Source organism: Neophocaena asiaeorientalis, unplaced genomic scaffold (genome assembly GCF_003031525.2).
Source record: "Neophocaena asiaeorientalis asiaeorientalis breed wild unplaced genomic scaffold, Neophocaena_asiaeorientalis_V1.1 scaffold828, whole genome shotgun sequence".
Classification (NCBI taxonomy): Eukaryota; Metazoa; Chordata; class Mammalia; order Artiodactyla; family Phocoenidae; genus Neophocaena; species Neophocaena asiaeorientalis.
In genome coordinates, this window is record NW_020175443.1 from 2,231,062 (window position 1) to 2,251,782 (window position 20,721).

A 20,721-nucleotide genomic window follows, 5' to 3' on the forward strand; every position below is an offset into this window, starting at 1 on the left:
ATGCATTTTAGGTCTTTGCCAAGGCCTTGATAAAACACCCAGTGGGGCTGCGTCCTGCTTAGTGGCCCTTCATGGGCCAGGTCCCTCTCACCCTCGGGCCCGCAGTGCAGGCAGTCCTAGCTTTTCTCACTGGAGCCCGGCGCACTGCCTCACTGCTCCCGACCCCAGAGCTCCTGGCCTTTGTTCTTCCCAAAAGAGCTTCCTTGACACCCCCCCTCCCCACCTCAGGGCAGGCCTGACTAGAGAGGGTCGGAGAGTGACCGGGGCCATGGGGTCAGGGTGGCCTCCCTAAGGAGACATTTCCTTTCTGGCCCGTAGCTGGCGAACAGGAGGCGGGAGCAGCAGGACACGGCGCGGGCCCTGTGGTTCTGGGCCTTCTCACTACAGGCGAAGGTAATGGGCTCCCTGTCCTAGGAGCGGACCGTGCCCCGGTGGAGGGAGCCTGAGCAGGAGGGCTGGGCCTCACCTCCTCCTCTCCCTGGAGGTGTGGGCTGCATGGCTGGGCTTCGTGCTGGAGATGAGGAGAAAGAAGGCGCGGCAGGAGCGGGCAGTGCAGGCCTACCACCAGCAGCTCCTCCGGGAGGGCGTCACGCGCCTCCTGTGCTTTGCAGCGGGCATGAAGGCCTTCCGGCAGCAGCTGCACGCCCAGCAGCAGGTGCAGGTGGGCCGGGGTCCCCCACCCTTCTGTGGGGAGCGGGTAGGCACAGCACGACCTGACCAGAGGCTGGTTGCAGGCGGCCCACAGTCTCCACCGCGTGGTCCGTCGCTGTGCCACGCTCTGGAAGCAGAAGGCGCTGGGCCTGGGCAGGGAGCCTCATTCCCCTACGTCCACTGTGTGCAGCAGGAGAGTGACGTTTGAGGGTCCCCTTCCCAGCCACCTTGCTGCTGGGGCTGGCAATGCCTCCCTGGAGACCAAGAGGACAACAGCTCCTCGTGGGCTTTGGGGAGCTCTGGACAGCCTGCCGTCGGCCGCTGGGGACACCCAACTCCTGGAGCTGTGAGTAGCCCTTCCCTCACCTCTTCCTCCTTGCTTCCACCTGCGGCAAAGCTTGGATGGTACAGGAATGACACTGGGCCCCGAGGGTCATGGCCGAGCCACTCGGAACCCTCTGTACAGGATCCTGCGCCCCCATTCTTCGTCCCTAACCAAAGGGACCACAGCCTCTGTTCCTCCCGAGCGTGGGAGAGAATGTACGGTTCCTTAGCAAAGGAATGGGCCGTTGGGCAGCCCCCCTCCCCCGCAAGACCTGGTAGTCTCCCCACATCTCCCGTGACAGCCAGGAAACAGGTACCCTCTTGGAAACCCCACTTTTTTGTGACCTGGCCCCGCCCCATCCCCACATGCTCTGCTGCTGTAGCTGACAAGGGCCCCATCTCTGAGCCTGCTCCAGCCTGGTTGCCTGGGTCAAGTGAGACAGCATGGGTGGAGCACCCGTCGCCAGCAGGCTCACTGGAATTACTAGAAGTTCAGTAGGGTGCCTGGGGCGGAGCCTTTCCTTCTCTCTTCAGTCTCCCTGTAAGATGGAAGGGGTCGGACTGGATTACCCCGCCTCACAGAAGTCTCAGGCTCCAAGCAGCCCCTGGGCAGCCTGGAGGAACAGCCTGTGTTTCTTCCCAGGAATGCTGCCCGCTGGGCAAGAAAGCAACCGCGACGCCCAAGCTTCCTGCTGGAGCCCATTGAGAGCCAGACGCCCCTGGGGTGTGGCACCCTCGGGGCGCAGGGGTAGGTGGTGTGATTCTGGGGACTTCAGGGCCGGTGGCCCCCCTTCTGTCCTCCTCGGGAGGGTACCACGCCTGACCAGCTCCTGTCTTCCCTCTGCTCAGGCCTGAGGCACTGTGGGAGCATGGCCTAGGCGAGGTCCAGCCAACAGGCCTTGCGCTGACAACACCCTTCCTGGCAAAAGCCCAGACAGCACTGGACCCAAGCAGCCCCCTGCCAAGCACCCCTGGCCTGAAGCCACCGCCCACAGCGAGTACAGGCCCGGAGCTGTTGCCCCCTTCTTCCTTCATGCTGCGTGGGGCGGAAGCACACACCTGGGTAAGTCCCCCTGGTTACCTGGGGTCCTGTTCTTTGATCTGGTCTTCGTGCCAGTGCTCTCCTTTGTGCGCTTGGTGCTGTAGCCACAGCAGTACTCATTGCTTCAGGAAGATGCAGGGAGGCCTGTGCAGGGGCCAGCATCCTAGGGCCACAGCAGGGAACAGCCCCCAAGGCCCATCCCTGCTCGTGACACTTACATGGTGGTGGAGACAAAAGAAACCCCAGCATGCAGACGAATGAAGAGACTGTGGATCATGGAGGGTCATACAGGCCCTGGTGATAAGTCTGGACTTTAAGAACAGGAAGTTGTGGAGGACGGTTGGCGGCTGTGCTCGGGTCCAGCAAAGGGTGCTGGTGGCTGGGACTGGGCGGGTGGCTGTGGATGTCGTGGGAGGCAGACTAGGTAGGGCTTGCTCTGATGAGTCTGATAAGAGGGAAAGAAGGAATTGCGGATGGCTCCTGGGTTTCCGGCCTGAAAAGCTCAGGGAGTGATGCATTCTTTACTGTGAGAGGGAAGACGGAGGGTGGGAACCCAGCAGCTGAAGCATCACAAGTGTGTCTTGAACCTGTCAGATTTGAGGTAACGCAACAGATTCAGCCTGGCCTTCAGGAACAAGGTCAGGGCTGGAGATCAAAAGTTAACTACTCACAGCACAGGTTGAAGGTAAAGAACTGATGGGGTCATGGGGAGGAGTGGGGCCGAGACTCTGGGGCCTGTGACGTAGGAGTCAAGGAGTTCGGGCAAGGAGGTGAGGAAGCACGAGTGTGCATTGGGCTTGGGCCCCCCAAGGCACTGGTGCCTGAAGAGCTGCGACCTAAGTAGGGGTGGGGAGAGGGTGGGGGATGGGAGAGTGTCCATTCCCACCAGAGGACATTGTCACCAAGAGGGAAGGGAGGAGGGTTGTAGCTGTGGTTGGACACGAACAGTTGCCACTGAAATGCACGGTCCCTGCAGGAGTGGGTGTGAAAGGTCAGTAAGGCTGGAAACAGCTGCTTGGGTGGTCGTGGGACTCTCTATTGGTGTCTGGTGCTGAATTAAGGGGCAGGACCAGGTGAGCTGGCCGCAGCAGGTGCAGGTGTGGGGAGCCCCAGCTCCCCTCCTTTCTCCTTCCCTGCTCAGTGTTCATCCTTCCTTTACAGGCATCAGCCCAGCCGACGATACCTGGGCTTAAGTCCCAGGCCCCTTCATCCCTGGCCAGTGTCCCCAACCCCCGACTGCTCCTTCCTGGGGACTTCACAGGCATCAGGCCTGGGCCTGGCTCTGACACTGCAGGTGTGTACCTGGGGCCTGTCAGTGCCTCAAGTGCTCAGGTCAGTCCCGGCACCTGGAATCCCTGGGTTCAGCCCGGGCCCAGACGGGAGGATGGTCAAGATCAAGCTTATTCTCCTATTACCACTGGCCACATGGACCTGGAGGCCGAGCTTGAGGGCATCCAGCAGCAACTGCAGGACTACCAGACCACGAAGCAGAACCTCAGGTGAGACCCAGAAACCCGCGTGGCACCCATCCATGGGGAACAGGGGGAGCTGTCTGCCCAGTGATGGCCCCTGCATGCAGGCGGCACCTCTCCCCTTCCGTCCTGCTCAGGAAGGCCCAGGTTGGCCTTACCTTCAGGAAAAGCTGAGCAAAACTTTACACCTGTGTCTTGTGGAAGCCGGTGGTCTACCGGGCGAGTGTGACTGACACGGGATGATGCAGTGAACTGCCCTGCCCTGCTTTGTCTGGGTCCACAGCCCACGTACCCCACGGCCAGGCCTGGGACCCTCAGTGTGAGCAGCAACCTTAATCAGAGGGAAGCGGGCAGGTCCCACACGGCCAGCTCTGCACAGGGAAGAGGACAGAGGGCGTTTCTGCCTGATGGTGGAACAGGAGCCCTTCTCCCTCCACCCACACCAGAAGTGTGCTGGGCCTCTGCCTGGGGCCAAGCCAGGCAGCAGGTGTGTTACTCCCTCAGGTCCTGCCAACGGCAAGCAAGCAGCCTGCGGCAGTGGCTGGAGCTGAGCCAGGAGGAGCCCAGGCCCGAGGACCAGGAAGCAGAGCAGCAGGTTCAGGAAGAACTGCAGGAGGTGAGACCTTGGGCAGCCCCGGGACGCCTCCCGGGATGGCTCCCAGGCGGGGCTTCCTCTCAGCCTGCCCCCTCAACCTCCCCAGGTGGAAGCGCAGATCCAGCAGCTGGCCTCCAAGTTGCAGGCCCAGCGCCAGCCCATCCGCACCTGTATCGCCCGCATCCATGCCCTGCGGCAGGCTCTGTGCTAGTCACCACCCCACGTCCAGGAACAGAATGCAAAACTGCAGCGAGTTTTTTTATTTCAAAATGTTGCAATTAAATGAATTACTGTTCGGAAGTCTCCCACTTTTCATACAAAAATACTGTGCTACTGATACAGTTGAAAAAGTTCAAATGGCTTCTCCTGCAGGAGAAATTCACAGCATCCCCAGGAAACATGAAATCTGGCCCTGTCCCCACAATCAGTGGCTCCCCAAGGACTGCGTACCTGTTGCCTGGGGACGGGTTTTCTAGGCACTGACATTCTCCCCTCCCCCACACATCAAATACACCACCAAGGTTCCTTTGCCTCCAACATAAGCCCCTGATCAATAGCAGCAACTTTTCTGTAGGTCTGGATACAGGGAGGGGACCGAAGCTCTCCCCTGGCCCCAGCTGGGCCACCACCAGCTAGCTGCCTGCCCCTTTTGCTTTGGACACCACTGAGGGGTTTGGTTATGGGTCCTGCCTACTGGAAAGAGGACCTGCCAGCTCCAGAAGGTCACTCATTGGGGCCTGCAACGCCCCGAACCATTAGTGAGCACCCTCGGAAGTTGATGGCAGAGTCGGAGGTGATGCATTCAGCCATAAGTGCAAAGAGAGAAGACAGCTTTTCCCAACAAGCAGGTTGGGAGCAGTTGCATTAAAGGCCCTGGTCTGGGACCCACAGTCAGTGCCAGGAGGCACCTCGCCCCATGCAAGGGAGGCCAAAAAGCAGTGATAGGAGGAGCAGCAAGAAGGTACTTTAACTACCACTTATCTTAAAACGGAAATCAGAACAACTGAATGCTCAGCCAGGAGATGTAGAATCTCCAGTTTATACAAAACGTTAGAAAATCTCCAAGAGGGAATCAATCGTCCTGGCCTGCACTTTCTCTTCAGGTGGGTAGGGGGAAGATGTAAGTCTAGGACATGAGAGGGGCTCTGACAACCTTGTCTGCACCCTGGACAGCAGGGACAGAAGTCACCCAGGTCCTGCCTGGTCAGACCCGATGGTCCCCTCCCTAGATAGCCTCAGAGGTCCCCCTTGAAACCTCACATTTCTGTGGAAAAGACCCCTCAGCAGCTGTAGCCATGAAAGAGGCTCTAGAGAGAGCCCAGAGCCTCCCCGAATCGGATTTTCTGTCCCGCTTTCAGCTTGAAGTTGAAGTCCTTGGGGGCCTCGAAGATGAGCACAATGGTGGAGCCCAGGTTGAACTCGCCCAGGTGCTCGCCCTTGCGCATGGGGATGCCCTCCTTGTTCATGTGCGTCACGAAGCTGAAGTCATTGTAGGAGCCCTTGCTGTACCGTGGGCTGTTTGTGTGCAGGTCCTGTGGGAGATGGAGGCAGAGCACGTGGACCTTGAACACACCTCTGCTGCCGTCCTGAACCTGTCCCCCACCCTGCTCAGAAAGGGAGGTCCGGACAGCAGCTCAGGCCATGGACTAGGCCTAACCTGGTAGCCCCTGACCAGCTCTGAACTGGAGGGAAATGGAGGATTCAGACCCCCAACTGTTCACTAGTACGAACGGTGCCACAACACCAGCACCCGGGGGGCTGAGGGGCAAACTGACACCAAGAGGGGAAGCCCCGCAGGCATGGGTACTACGGCACCCCTCACACACTTGGCCTCCATCAGCATGCCCCACCCCACCCAAGTTCCCCTTGTGTTTCTGCAGCAGCAAAGTGCCAGGAAGGGAAGTTAATTCCCTCCCTCACCAGCCACCTCGAGACAGGGGTGGGTGGGGGATAAGCAGAGCAGGAGCTCAGGGCCCAGCCCCTCCTCAGGGCAGCTGCTCTGCACAGCCAGGCCTGGTGGGGGATGTGCCCTCCTAGAACTTACAGTCCAGATGGATCTGGCTGCACAGGAGACGGTGCAAGTGGCCTAGCCCTTGGGCTTCGGCAGGGTCTGGGCTCTGCTTACCTGGTCAAAGTAGATGCGGATGGAGCCCACGTTGGTGGCCCCAACAGCCGTCAGTGAGAAGAAGCCGTGTTTCCAGTCCCCAGTCAGGACTACCCGCTCATTGTGGCAGAAGAGCTCTTTGATCCAGCGGGCCATGCCGGGGTTCACGGACATCAGGGAGCCTGTGGGGACAGACACTGCCACTCCCTGCCCATCGGGAGGACAAGCCTCCTAGAGCCCAGTGTGTCTACTCTGGGAGGGCCCAAGACCCACTGTACCCCCATGTCATTCCAAATGCAGAGCAGGCTGGCTCCCAGCCTGCCCCTGCCACCCATGCCCAGCAGTCACCTCACAGCTTTGGAGCCTGCGTCTCCTGATACCAAGAAGCTGAGGACCTCTCTGAGTCCCCCAGGGGCAGGTCCCACCCATGTGCTGGCCCAGGCCTACCTGGGAAGTGGCGCCGGTGGGAGACAGTCCAGTCAGTGGGGGAATGGAAGCAGTGGTAGTCCCCGGGGGCCAGGTAGATGACGCAGTGGTAGAGCTCGTTCCCTTCTCGGGTGACCAGCTGGCTCCTGAAGGAGCCACAGGAGGTGGCTGTGGGGCAGACACGAACCAGGTGCTCAGACAAGCACTTGATGCTACCCAACACGGAGCCTGCGTGCAGCCTGGACACTGGCTCCAGGGAGGCCTGAAGCTGCGGGCAGAGTAACTACTGGTCCACAGGCCTCCCTCCCGGACCCACTCCCATCCCCACCCTCTACCCTCTGACATCCAGCGCAGCCACGCCACAGCACAGCTGCCTGGCCACCACCAGGCCGGAACCCACCTGGTGGGAAGGGCAGGTCCTCTGTGGGGATGCGAGGGCCCAGGAACGACTCCAGTGAGTAGGTGACCCCCTTCACCTGCTCCACCTCGCAGTTCTTCACCTGCCCGAAGTTGAGGATCTTCCCATCCGATGGACTGATCTGGAAGGGCCAGGAGAGGCTCGCTGTGGGGGAGGGGAGGGGGCAGAGGGCAGGGCCACCTCCTTCTTGGGGTTTGGCCTGGGAGGAGTGCCCACCAGGCCACCTCTTCCTAAAGGCACAGCCAAGAGCTGCCTGTACGGAGGCAGGAGTAGAAGGTGGGGTTGGGGCCTCACCACGCTGTGCAGGCCGCACACTGGCCGGGCCTGTGGCTTCAGCTTGCGCCGGAAGAACTCGCTGAGGTTGCGGTAGTGGTGCAGGTCCTCCACGGCGGCCTCCTTCATGTTAACCCCGAAAGTCCAGATGTACAGGCTGTAGACGGGCCTGCGCAACCAGTGCGGCAGCTCCACTTGGTTGAGGCGGCCCCAAGCCCGCGATAGCAAGCGCGTCGGCACCGACTTGTACAGGGCCACCTGCAGGCCGCGGGCAGGTGGGTGAGTCAGCCACACCGTGTGCTCACCCCCCAACCCCCTCCTCCCCATCAGCCGGTACCCTCTCCCCTCCCCATGGGGGCCACCTCCCGAGGCCTGAGCAGCTTGTCCCCACGAGGGCTTTGTGACATGGTTGTCTCACACCAGGAACCAGACTGAGCTTCCAAATCTCTCATCTCTCACACACAGTACTGGCCAGGCCTGTGACACAGTGACTTACAGCTCAGCTGTCAGCCATTTCCTGCAGACTTCCCACAGCAGCTACCCGACTCCCTCCCCAGTCCCCGGGGAGACTGGCCAACACAGCCTCACTTCTTGAGGTGGGGAGGGGCAAACAGATCTGACACAGTCACACAGGCTGTGGCGCGGGCACTACTGCCCGAGTCCCAGACCAGCACAGAAAGGAGAGGCCTCTGGTGCGTGGGCAAGTCCACAGCCCAAAGCGCATGTGCTCATCGCCCCCCACCCCGAGGTTGGGGACTCTCATGCAGATGGGTTGACCACTGACACCTGCGCTCCGAGGGCCTGGACATGCCCGCTGAGCCCACCTGTCCACACAGCTGTCCCCACCTGGTGCTCCTCCAGGAGGCAGAGGGGACTCGGCCTCTCAGTCAGACCCTCCTGCCAAACTCAGGGCCAGATGACCCAGAAGGGGCAGCCTCTTAAACCTCAAGTGCCTCTGCCATAGTGGGACGTGCTTCTAATTGGTGGCTGCTGCTTGCTGAACACAACCAAGACACCAAGTCCCCAAAGCATAAAAGCAATTCCACTCCAACTTTAAACACCTTTAAAGAGGCAATAAGTTAGCGGCTCCCAGCACTCCCAGCTGACGCCCATCTGCGGGGGCAGCCCAGGGCTGCCCTATGACCCCAGGCCTAATGCCCAGAGGTGCCCCTGAGCTTTCAAGCCCTGGCAATGCCCACCTGCGCTGTCCAAGGGCCTGGGAGCAGGGTTTCTTCCTTGGGGCCAGCTTGCCTGAGAGCCAGGCGCAGCCAGGCCGTTCCCTCACGCAGCCCTGCCTGGGGCTCCTGGGTCCTCAAAGGCATCCTCACCCAAAGGGGCCCACACAGGCTCCAGCCTCCCTGAACCACCCTCTGGCGTCCAGAAATTAATTTGGATTCTTCTCAAAATCACCCCTAAGCTCTTTTCAGGCACCATTTTCTGAATGCCCAATGTGGGTTCTTTCCAGAAGCAGAGTCCCCACATGGCAGAAATGCAGGCAGAGACAGCAGGCAGTGGACGGTGGGCCATTACAGTCACCTGTCTGCAGCCCACCCTCTCCACAGGCTCGCCTTCCAATGTGACCCTGTTGGAGCGCTCAGGCCCCACAGCACCACCTCTGATCTGACAAATGTCTTCTCCTCCTCGGTCTCCTGGGCCCCAACCTCAGGCCTGCCTGGGGGGAGGCCAGGCCAGCAGCCCCTGCACACTTACCCTGCTCACAGGTCTCCATCCCACCCGGCTGAGTGGCCTGAGGGCGCCAAGGGGCAGGAGGTAGTAGAGGACCGTCAGGGGCCAGGAGCGCAGTTTCAGGGCGGGTTTGGACATGCAGCTCAGCTGTCCCAGCCTTCGCCTCAGGGCCAGCTGGGGGAAGTACAACCTGCAGGGCACACGTCCGCACACAGCCAGGGTCAGTGGAGGACTGGGGGCCCCACCTCACCCTCAGCAGGTTCGCCTCTCGATGGAGTCGGGCAGCACCGGCCAAACTCCTTCATCCCAACCCCACTCTGAGGTGGGGGCTTGGCTGCCTCTGGTCGGCAGACTCACTTCCCAGTCTCCCCACCTGCCTGTCAGCTGAGACACACAGGGTGAGGCGCCTCTCAGATGGAGTAGCTTCTGAACCTGGCAGGGACCCCGGAGAGGACCTTGGGGCTGAGTGCACCAAGAAGACGGTGCAGAACCTGCCTTGCGGCCCCCTACCGGCCTGGGGCCAGCTCTGCCCACACAGACTCCAAGGAGAGCTAGTCTGATCCCCCTTAGCCCCTGGCAGCGCAGGGTCTGGGAAAATCTCTTCATGGCTCCAAGCATCTTATTTCCTCATTTGAGGGGCCTGACAAGATCACAAAGGAACACACAAACATGCACAAGCACTAGTGCGCGTGTACACACACACACACACACAGACACACACACACGCACGCACTCACGCTACTGCTCCATCCATCCCCGTGCTCTTTCTGTATCAGGTCAGGTTCTCCAAAACGATCCAGAGGTTGGTGGGGATAAGCTCCCCGCCAACCCTCAGGCCACCTTCCAGGTCTGCTGGGGCCACATACACCTGACCCAGGCCCCTCCTCCTTCCGATAAAGGTAGGTGGGCCTTCCCCAGACCCCACCAGCTCAAATTCAGCGCATTAAGCCAGGCTCAGCCTCGAGGGAGCCAGACTCTGGGATGAGCCTTTCCACCGGAACCCTGGCCCTCCTGAGGCATGACACTGAGGCCCAAGTCACCTTGCCACATGCCTAGGACCTAGAAAGTGCTCCTGAGGCCCCAGTGTGGCCATCACAAGACCACACTGCTACCCACTCTGAGAATGTCCCGGGGCTTTGGTTTCCTCATCTACAGAAACACTGCGTTCAACTGGAGAATAAGGCTCCATCTGTGCCTGTGTGCTCTCAGAGCAGCTCTGTCCTCTGCCCCCAATTGCTCAACAAACCAAGGAACAAAGAGGCACCTCAGCTGATATGAAAAGCAGAAAAAAATGGAGAACTGAGCCGAAGGCCAGGCCCTGCAGCTCAATGGTGGCCCTGGGAGGCGCTGCTTCTCCACTGCTCACCAGACCCCCTGTGTCCACTGTCTCTCCCATCCCACCCCCTCCAGCTTTAAAAAGGTCTGGCAAGTGGGTAGGGGCCAAGCAAAGCCTGACACATCACTGCTCTCCCCTGGGCTCCCCCCATCCACCTTGCTCTCTGCAGAAGTACAGGGACCAATCTCGGAGGAGCTGCGCTGCAGCGGGGTGGGGGCGCAGCGCAGACACTGGCCCACCAGCCTGCTGGCCCCCCAGTACCTGAAACGGGCTCTCCGACTCAGGTCCCCCAGGCCGGGCCCCTCCAGCCGCGGGGGCTGGTACCCCGGCACCCTGCCGCCGCCACCACCTCCACCACAGGGCCGCTGGACGTGAACTCTGACCTTTCGGAGGTCAAGGCAGGGCGAGGCCAGGTTAGGACGCAGCCGTGACCCGCAGCATCTCACCATTTTGCCGGGCGGAGCTCCGGTCCTCGCCGTGCCTCTGACTGACACATGGTGGGCGGCGCAGGGAGGCAGTGCCAGGCTCGCTCCCTTTGTCTCTCCTCGTTCCTCCCTTCCCCCCCGAGCTCCTGCGCTGTCACCGCTCCTCGCCCCGGCGGCTGCGGCTGGGGGACCGCTCCCTGGCTAGGTCCAGTCCAACGGATCAGGGCTGTTGCAGAGACAGGCACCGATCACACACCTGCTCGGCCTGCGCACTGGGCCCGCCCTCGGCCCGTTCTGTCCCTGGCCTGGCTGCCTGCCTGCTCCCAGCAGGGAGGGGACCCGGCGCCTCTGAACCCAGGAGCACAAGCGGGAATCTGAGCCCCGCGCTCCAGGCGGGCGCCCAGCGTCGGCCTGTCTGCGGCCCCGGCGGCCCCTCCCTCGCTGGGACCTGACCCATTTTCCTTTCAGATGACAAAGTAGCATCTGAGGGATGAGGGCGCAGGAAGGCGGGAGAGGCGCGGCGGTGAGACCCCAGCATCTGGCCTGCTCCGGCTCTGTCCTCGTCGTCGTCCCCAGCCCCCGTCTCAGGGTCCCCCATACCTGCCTCCTCTGAAGAGGGGCACCAGGGCGACCTCAGGGAAACTGGCCACCCCGCCTTCCCATCTCTCTCGGGAGGAACAGCACTTTGGTCCGCGACCGCCCAGCTCCCTGAGAGGACGCCCAGCCTCTGCAGATCACAGGCAGGGGGAGAGCAAACATTCTGCAGCCTGGGAGTCACAGCCCTGCCCAGCGCAGCCCCCAACCCACGCGCCCCACGTCGTCTTTAGATGAAGACATGCGGGGTCCCAGGGCTGCTCCGAAGGCAGAGAACTGACCCGGCCCAGGCCCCCGCGCCAAGACCGAACAGGAGGCCCCAACTCGGACATAGCTCGACCCTCACAGGCTGAACTTCTGAGGTCCTGGGCAAACCCACCTCAGCCAAGGAGGTGAAAACCGCCAGCCTGACTGACACCTGCCAGATCTCTAGGTGTGAGTGGCCGTGGGGCTGGATGAGGCTGACTAAGGTTTGGACGTTAGCATGGATTTCCACCCCTGCCAAGGCCCACCCCACCTCAGACCAGGACCCCTCGGCAAGCTCATCTCCCCAGGCTACCCGCCTCGCTGAATGGCCGTTGAATGGCAGGAGGGTGCCCGCACAGGCCTCCTCCTGCCCAAGGCCCCATGGACACTCTGGCTTTTGCCTGGCCAGGCTCGAGCTGAGGTCCCACTATCTCCCTTCCTACAGCCCACCTGCCAAGCACAGCCCCACCCACCTGCCGAGCACAGCCCTGCCCCACCCTCCCAGCCTCGGGCCCCAAACTCGCCTCCTGGTGGCTCCCCAGGAAACAGGCCCAGCGGGGTGATGGGCAGTCAGGTTTGCGCCTGAAGCTAGGCTCCAGGACAAGGCTCTCTCCCCGACTCTAGAAACTCTAGAAAGCTTGGGCTGCTCGCACACCCAGGATTCACAGTGGGGGCTGGCGACGCCTTGTGGGCGGGGATGGGAGCCAGGCCTCCTCCTGCCAGTTTTCCACAGTGGGACCTTGACCGCTGCAGGATGTTGTCAGAAAGGTACATTCAGGAAGCCACAGACAAACCCAGCTTGGCCCAAGACCTCAGGACCTCAAAGCAGATCCCCCGTGTGTGCCTTTGCATCGCATTCTCCCCCAAGGCCTCCAGTCCAGGGGCATGACCGGGCCACACAGCCCACCAGGGCAGTGGAGGGGACTCTGGGGGACCAGCCCAAGGAGCTGCTATCCTGGAGAGACTCCAGGAACTGCCCTGAGAAGTTGGGCAGGAGGTCTTCAAGCCTCAGTCCTGTCTCCGTCACTACTCTACTTCCTCTTCTAAAATGGGACACTGAGACCAGGGTCAGGTTTCTTTTAAATCACCAGTGTTCCCCAAAAGGCCCCCAGCAAGCTGACATGAATTCAGCTGTCCACCAGGAAACAGGCCAACACCCTCTGACTAGCTCAGAGCCGCAGGACGGAGGGAAGGGGTTCCCTAGTGGTCACCCCTTCTCACTTCCCAGGAGCAGAGCCACTTCCTCAACCAACAGTGCTCCCAGCATCCCCATCTCAGAGCCCCACTTGCCCTCTGCGCCTACAGTGGCCTTTGGAGGCCAAGCTAGAGCTTTCTCCCTTTCTGGTTCCCTGAGAGCAACTTGGGGAGTTCAGGCCTGAAGGAGGAGCCTGCAAGGAGAGCGCCCTGAAGTAGAGAAGTACAGACCCCTTCCCTCTCTCCTGAGAGTCTCAAGGACACTCTGTGGAGGTGAGTTTGGGGCTATGACCAGTAGGACTTTAAAGTCATTACATGGCCATATGGAACATGAGAACACAGAGGCTTTGGTGGGGGGCAAGGACAATCTGGTTACTGTGATCCTGGATGCCCTCCCCCCACTCTCGCCCTGAGAGCTGGGAAAGGCCTTGCAAGTCACACGTGCTCTCTGAGTCTCAGTTTCCTCATCTGGAAATGGGAAGGGTCCTTCCTCCGCTCACCCGTCCTGAGTCTCAGATCAAAGCTGTGACCAAGGCCAATAACAACTCTGCGTAGAAACCCCACGCCTCTCTTCCATCCAAGAGCTTAGTGCAGCCTCACCCCCCAGACCTGGCTCCCAATGCCTCCCCTCCCTTTCCAAACCCACGCTCTGGGAGGACAGAAGTTTGCTACCACTGGGAAGATGGAAGGAACAGGGCAGAGGAGGCAGTTCTGACAGAGGAGCCCAAACACAGGAGCAGCGATGACGTGAGTAGGAAGGGATGGCTCAACAGGACCATGCTGGGGGGAGCTCACCTTTGCCAGGACATGCTGTTCTGGGGGTTCACACCCCAGAGGTGCTGCAACATCCCCACCCACCCCTCACCGCCCTAGACGAAGGCCTTGCAACCCTGCACGTGTCCAGCCCGAGAGCCCAAGGACGTGCTCCTGCTCCCTGAGTGGAAAGCTCACCGGGTGCCAGTTACCTGGCCTGAAGCCTCAGCAGAAACCCCCAGTGCCCCCCAAAACATGTGTCCCCAGCCTGACTTGCTGTGCACACTCCCAGCTGGGTAGCTGTGTCCAGGTGGGGCCACCAACCATTCCTCCCCTGAGTTCCAAGGCTAGAAGCTGACAAAATGTCAGAAGTAGGGAACCAGGAAAATGGATTCTCCCAGGTGAAACGGGTGAGCCATCTTGGGGAAGCCTTGGGCGAGAGAAGAGGAAGCAGAGAGAAGAGTCCAGAGGCACCTCTTTCAAGGGCGGTAGAGATGGGGACAGGACTCGGCAGGACTCTTTCTTAAATCCCCTGAAGGAAAGGAACCTTCTCTGGGGCAATCCTTGGCACTAGCGGGGAACGGGGTCCTGGGAAGGGCGGGGTGTCACCTCCTCCTGCCCCTTGGCTGGTACATGGTGACAACTGCAGCATGTCCGGGTCCCACCGAGGAACACTGCTGCTCCCCTCCCCCTCTGGCGCCCGTCCCAGACCCTTCGGGCAGAACTGAGGAAATGGGCGCAGGAGGACATCGAGCCGCCCGCAACGCCCACATTTCCCTTTTCCGGGCCGGGAGGCAAGGAGATGCTACACGACGCGAAGGAAGTGAGCTCATCCTGCCCGGCCCCGTGACCCACCGTGCGGGGCCAGGGAAGCCACACTCGATCGGGGTTGGGGGGTGGGCTCCCTCAGGCCCCAAGCGGTGAGGGGCGACCGGCCTCCCAGCTACGCGAGCAGGCCTTCCGCTTGCGCGGGGCGGCTCGGCCGCGGCCGCTCACTCACCAGCAGGTGGTCCGCTCCGCTGGCTTCCGCGGCGCCGAGCTCCGGCTGAACTCGCAGGGAGGCGCCGCTCCTCGCTCGCTCCTCGGAAGCCTGACTGCGTGCGGGTGCTCGGCTCCACCCAGTCAGGGGCAGCGGCAGGAGACCGGACACCAGGCTCGCTAGTCAGCCGCGCCCCGCCCCCCAGCCTGGGGTTCCTTTAAGGGAAGGGGCGGGGCCAGGGGAGCGGCGGGAACAGGCGACCGGCCGATGGCCACAGGACTTCGCGGGTGCCTCCTGAGGGCGGGGCTGGGCTCCCTGGGCCGTGAGCGCCTCCCACACACCCCTCCGGGCCGCCAGGGCCTCCACGTGCTGCGGACCTCACCCGAGGGCCGGCTTCTCTAGACTGAACACAAAGCCACCTCCAGACACCTTTTCTAGCCCTCAAAGCCCTCAAAGCCCTCGCTCCTTCATACACCCGACCCTGAAGACAAAGGCTGCTCCTCACCCCACCCCCTCTCCTCCAGGCAGACATACCCTGACACACAAAATCCCCCGGTGCAGACCAGCAAACAAGACCCAGTGGGCAAGGTCCACCCCCGCCTAGCACGTAGGCTTCCTAGCGGGGATCAAGACCTGTGGGGTGATTCTCACCTTATCTTTCTACCCCACTAGATGGTACCCCACTGCAGGGTCAGCACCCTACCCCCATGCCCACTGAAAGCAGTCAACGTGGGATGGAATGAACCAGCTTAATACTTTTTAGGGGAGGGGGGGGTCCAGCGGGACCACCACCACTACTCAACCACAAAAAGCATGTGGAATTCAGGAGCCTGATTAGCTGAACAACCCCAGCTTCTTTTGACCACTGGGAATTTAGTTTCTAAAGCAACATTTAGACCAGGAAGAGAGCTGACAGGGCTTGTGAAGAGATGGGCAGCTCAGCCAAGGCAGCCTGGAAGAGGACACAGCAACATGCAGACACAGCCCCACACACCTGCCCCCTCACCTGGATCCAGCCCAACCAAGTGCTCCATAACAAGCTGGAGGGATCCTTGGGACGCCAGTAGGAACTGGGAGGCAGGGAGGTGCACAGCCCACCTCAGCCTCCTAGCCTGGGCTCACAGCATTCTCGGAGCCCCAGCGAGACTTTAGACCCCTGCTCACCTCAGAGCTCCAACCAACCACCACTTGAGATGGAATAAAAAGGAGTTAAAGCACAGGAAGATGGGATACACAATCTTAGCAACACTAAATTCCAGAACCAGAAATCCAGGAAGACCGTCCTGACTTCCCCAAAGCCTGCAGTGCATCCAGCAGGACCGAAGTTAGACCTAAGGGGGAAAAACAAGTCTGGATCAAAAGCCCAGATTCTTATTCGCTGAGCGGCCTGTGGAGCACTGATGCTCTCCACTGTAAAATGACCAACTAGGCCGCTCCACATGGACCAGAACTCCTCTGTAATCATTCAAAGCCTCTCAGGCTGACTGGTGTCTAGGAAACTCATAAACCAGCCCACAGGTCTGCCCTGAGATTAGCCCGCCCAGTCTTCTAACCTGCCCTCCACCACGTATATCTCAGGAGGGAAATGCCTTCTGGACAATATTCCAGACAATACTCAACATGATTTCTGGAAGTAAGAAAAAAACCCCTTGGAAGGTTTACTCTCCCAGCCCAAATGAGGTCCCTTCCGGCCACCCACACTTGGTCCTTAATTTCTAGTCCTCCCACCTTCTTTGGACTCCCCTGGGAGGGAGTGCCACCTAGTGCCACTGCGAGGCTCTGCAGGCCCCAGGCCACTTGGCCGCAGCACCCGTGGACAGGCCAACCTCCTCAGGCAACCCACTGCCAGTCCCCCGTTCCTTGCAGAGTGAACTCCGTGCCCTGCTGTGCCAGGGGACAGAAGGGAGTGGCGGGGCAGGGGTGGCAGGTGCTCTCTGTTAATTCTCATTCCCTGGGGGCCGATGGAGGCCCCTCGAAGAAGAGAGGTGATAGTCGGTGTCCCAAGGCTGGCACGAGGAGCCAGGGGCAGGTTATCAGCCTCACAGAAGCCTGGGCAGGAGCCCAGACAAGCACGGACTACCCTCAGGTGATTCCTTCATCTGAAGGCTTCTCACAGCCCTGCCAAATTCTCCCTTCATGTTCTCGAATGTTTCCTAGCAATCCCACCAGCCCAGATGACTTCTCTGCCACCCAGGTAGCGAGGAGGGTGCAGCAGGGTAAGGAAGCCCAGCAGAAAGCTCCCTCCAGGCAGGAGCCCAGCCTTGTCCATTCCCTTTCCCCTTAGTGGTGCAGGCACAGAGCACCCCCTTGGGCTGGGGGAGGCAAGGGAGAGGAAAGGCTGGAGTGGCTGCCACAGCTCCTGGCACATACCACGAAGGAGGTCCCTGAGGCCTTGAGATGTCCTCCTGCCCTGGAATGAGGCCAGGATTCTCTGAGGTCAGAGCTGGGCAGGCAGCAGGGTCTACTTCCCACCAACTTGACTGTCTGCCCATTTTAACATCCAGAACTGTCTTCTCAACACCTATTAGGTAAGAGATAAAATAGTACTTACTGAATCTCCACCCCCTGCCAGCATAGGACCAGGTATTTATTTACACCTACGTCATTTTCATTTAACAGCAGCCTGTTCACAGGGGGGAACAATAAAGCTATAACAATTACAGGAAGTTTAAAAACATGCAAAACATGTTCTACACTGTCCAGGGTCATGGACTTGTGGAGCGAAGGAAATGCCAAGTGCAGATCGACGGGGTAGCGGTGAGCGACGTGGGAGACCTGACAGGCTGATCTGGCTTTATTCCTTTTCAGAACTGGAACGTCACACCTCACATTTTAAAAATACTAAACTGAGGGCAGAAACAAGGAAGCAGTGCTAACACACCCCATGGCCAGACGAGATGACAACAAACCAGATGTGCTCAGATGTGGACTGAAGTGTTTAGGGGTGAAGTTTCATAATGTCTGCTATGTACTTTCAGTGGCTCAGAGGAGAGTCTGTACATATGCACAGAGACAAAGCAGATACGAGGAAACATTAATAACTGGTCACTCAAGCAGTGTGTGTGGGTAACAATTCTCTCAACTTTTCTACTCTGTTCAAAAGTGTTCACAATAAAATACTGGAAGACTTTGCTTTAAGCCACAGAAAAACCTCTAAATTCTACTACTAGGGAGAAAAACTCAAGACCACACTCAGCACACAGCGCCTCTCTGGCCCTGAGGCGGCATCATGCCCACCACTGCTGCTTCATGAGGCGGGTGGGGCAGTTCCGAGCTGAACCCCTCCCTCCTGTCCAGGCAGCAGCCCTCCGATGACCACAGCCCACTCTGCAGCCTAGGGCCCCATCTCTGCAGAGTCAGCTCCTTGGTTTGCAGGAGGAGGGACACATGGATGGCTTCTTCCCCAAAGGGCCCCCCTTTCTATCAGGCCAGCTTCCCCACCGCCTGCACCTCTGTCCTCAAGACCCGTGAAGGCAAAAAGGACTCCTCAGAAGCACCAGAGACCAAGAGAAATCTGCCACCAGATGCCACCCTTCATGGAACAGGAAACCCCGGCGGGAGGGGGGCGGCACACCTGGGCACTCCCCCCATACACACCTGCCATCCAGGTCACCTCGTGACCTGGGCTTAAAGACGCTACACACCTTCCACCCCTCTTGGTAAGAAGCACTTATGAAGGTCTGTTCCCCCCTTTGACTTATAGAGACAAAAAGGACAGCATATCTGACATCACAGCTGCCGCACAAACGCAGACTGCGATGCTCGGGCACAGGCGGTGGCCTTCCAGCTCTGGTCAGTGTTGCTCCCTTGAAGCCAGTTCTCCAGAGAGGCCTGGTGGCGACCACCCTCCCCACTGAGGCCAAACGCCAGGCCCAGGTAGCCCAAATAAGGTAGCCGGGCTCTTTGACCCCAAACCCTGACCTTTTTCAGGAAGGACACCATGAGTTCCTGAAAAGAAACTCGTGGAAGCGTCCCCTCCTTCATACGCGGCACTCGGCCTGCTCGAGGCTCCAGTTCTAAGGGCAGGGCGTTCTCCTGGTCTGACCAGAGCCAGAGGAATGTGGTGGATTCCTTGTTCCGTGCTATTCAGACTAAACGTTAAACTTACAAATACTCTGAGCCAGTATAGACAGAGAATAAACACATGAAAATGTTGAAGTGGACTCACATTTAAAGAAAAGCAAATTACAAACTGTATTAAGGTATGATTCTTTTTTTTTTTTTTTTTTTTTTTTTTGCGGTACGCGGGCCTCTCACCGTTGTGGCCTCTCCCCTTGCGGAGCACAGGCTCCGGACGCGCAGGCTCAGCGGCCATGGCTCACGGGCCCAGCCGCTCCGCGGCATGTGGGATCTTCCTGGACTGGGGCATGAACCCATGTCCCCTGCATCGGCAGGCGGACTCTCAACCACTGCGCCACCAGGGAAGCCCTGTATTAAGGTATGATTCTTGATGTTCCCTATTTCCTCCACTGCTCTCAGTAAAGAGCTACTCTACCCCTCCATCCACTCAAGTCAAAACTCACGAGTCATTTTCAATTTCTCTCTCCCCCCGCATGCAATCCATTAGTGCATCCTGTCCATTCTCCCCTCAAAACATACCCAGAATCGAATGTGGAATCTAAAAAATACAGAAAACTAGTGAATATAACAAAAAAGCAGCAAACTCACAGATATAGAGAACTAGTGGTTACCAGTGGCAGGGGGGTGGGGGTGGGGAGGAATATTGGGATAGGAGAGTAAGAGGTACAAACTATTAGGTATAAAATAAGTTACAAGGACTTCCCTGGTGGCGCAATGGTTATGAATCTGCCTGCCCAATGCAGGAAACACGGGTTCGAGCCCCGGTCCGGGAAGATCCCACATGCCACGGAGCAACTAAGCCTGTGTGCCACAACTACTGAACCTGCACTCTAGAGCCCAAGAGCCACAACTACTGAGCCTGCGTGCCACAACTACTGAAGCCCACATGCCTAGAGACCATGCTCCGCCACAAGAGAAGCCACCGCAATGAGAAGAATGAGAAGCCCGCGCAGGGCAATGAAGAGTAGTCCCCGCTCGCCGCAACTAGAGAAAGCCCGCACACAGCAACGAAGACCGAACGCAGCCAAAAATAAATAAATTAATGAATTAAATAAGTTGCAAGAATATGCTGTACAACATAGGGAATACAGCCACTGGTTTATAATAACCTTAAAAGGAGTTTAACCTTTAAAAATTATGAATCTCTATACTGCACACCTGTAACTTACATCAACTATACATCAATAAAAAAAATACCAGAATCGAGTGCCTCCCCTACCCCAACCCCACTGCTCCCCACTCTGATCCAGGCCACCACCTTCTCTTGCTGGGATCCTGTCAGAGCCTCCCAACAGGTCCCCTAATCTGTCTCCATAGCAGCCAGGACGACTGGATCAGAACCCAGATTACTCAGCACTCACTCAGAGGACAGGCTGAGCTGGCGCCACGGGTCCTCCTGCCCTCCTACCTTCCTGCCTTCTGTGCCTCCAGCCACAGGGGCTCTTTGTTCTCCCTAAACAGAGACAAGTGTTCTCTATCCATCTCAAGCCTCTACCTGGACCACTCTCCCGGCCCCTCAGATGCCCCCTCAGCCCACATGGCACTAAGCGGGGCCTTCCTTCCTTCCCTGACTGCCTTGGTCCCAGCCCAGCTCTGCCCCAGCCTGAGACACTGTGCCCTTTACCTATGTTCTCTCCACGGCCTTTCAACCACTAGACATGTCCATGTGTCCATCTGTTTCTCAGCTATCTCAGCCCCTAATAAGGGAAGCTCTCTGAGGACGGGAGCTCTAGCTCTACCAGTGGATCCCCAGCATCTCAACAGGGCCTGGCATATGGAAGGAGCTCAAAGATCTGTTGAATGAAGCAGCAAATTCAAGAAGAGAGGAATGGTGTTCATCTATGACAACTGTCTCAGTAACACCCAGTGTGGTTCATATACCCAACAATGCCTATTACAAACGGGTACAATAGTTTTAGACGGCAAACATGTAGCAAAAATCGTGCAGGTGCCCAGACCCCTTCAGACAGCAATTCTACACTGAGGCATTCAGCCTGAGGAAAAGGCCTACGTGCAAAGATGTGCTCTACAACGTTAATCACGATGGTAAAAACCACCAGGGCACCAGAATCCACTATGGTAGCAGAGCCACTTAACGTATGTAGTTACATGAAGTCTTGCAA

The 20,721-nt window shown here is 58.9% G+C and overlaps 2 protein-coding genes across 12 annotated transcripts in view; one reads left to right on the top strand and one right to left on the bottom strand.

The window, feature by feature from the left end:
- SFI1 (SFI1 centrin binding protein) overlaps positions 1-4,380 on the top strand; it is a 79,231-nt gene extending 74,851 nt beyond the window's left edge. For 2 of the 5 annotated variants that reach the window (XM_024767971.1, XM_024767973.1), the window contains 8 exons: positions 319-393; positions 485-661; positions 735-997; positions 1,619-1,723; positions 1,825-2,038; positions 3,179-3,516; positions 3,994-4,105; positions 4,191-4,356. In XM_024767971.1, the coding sequence (XP_024623739.1) occupies positions 319-393; positions 485-661; positions 735-997; positions 1,619-1,723; positions 1,825-2,038; positions 3,179-3,516; positions 3,994-4,105; positions 4,191-4,295 (1,389 nt within the window). In that variant the 3' untranslated portion in view covers positions 4,296-4,356. Of the gene's footprint in view, positions 1-318; positions 394-484; positions 662-734; positions 998-1,618; positions 1,724-1,802; positions 2,039-3,178; positions 3,517-3,993 lie in introns of those variants that run through there. The other 3 variants (XM_024767972.1, XM_024767970.1, XM_024767974.1) reach the window with 3 other exon arrangements.
- Positions 4,381-4,562: 182 nt separating this feature from the next.
- The window catches only part of PISD (phosphatidylserine decarboxylase), a 36,464-nt gene continuing 20,305 nt past the window's right edge, over positions 4,563-20,721 (bottom strand). For 2 of the 7 annotated variants that reach the window (XM_024767988.1, XM_024767984.1), the window contains exons 3-8: positions 9,016-9,181; positions 7,327-7,563; positions 7,015-7,153; positions 6,636-6,782; positions 6,210-6,370; positions 4,563-5,616 (exon numbers count right to left, since the gene is read on the bottom strand). In XM_024767988.1, the coding sequence (XP_024623756.1) occupies positions 5,392-5,616; positions 6,210-6,370; positions 6,636-6,782; positions 7,015-7,153; positions 7,327-7,563; positions 9,016-9,129 (1,023 nt within the window). In that variant the 5' untranslated portion in view covers positions 9,130-9,181 and the 3' untranslated portion in view covers positions 4,563-5,391. Of the gene's footprint in view, positions 5,617-6,209; positions 6,371-6,635; positions 6,783-7,014; positions 7,154-7,326; positions 7,564-9,015; positions 9,182-10,773; positions 10,979-14,539; positions 15,887-20,721 lie in introns of those variants that run through there. The other 5 variants (XM_024767986.1, XM_024767981.1, XM_024767987.1 and 2 more) reach the window with 5 other exon arrangements.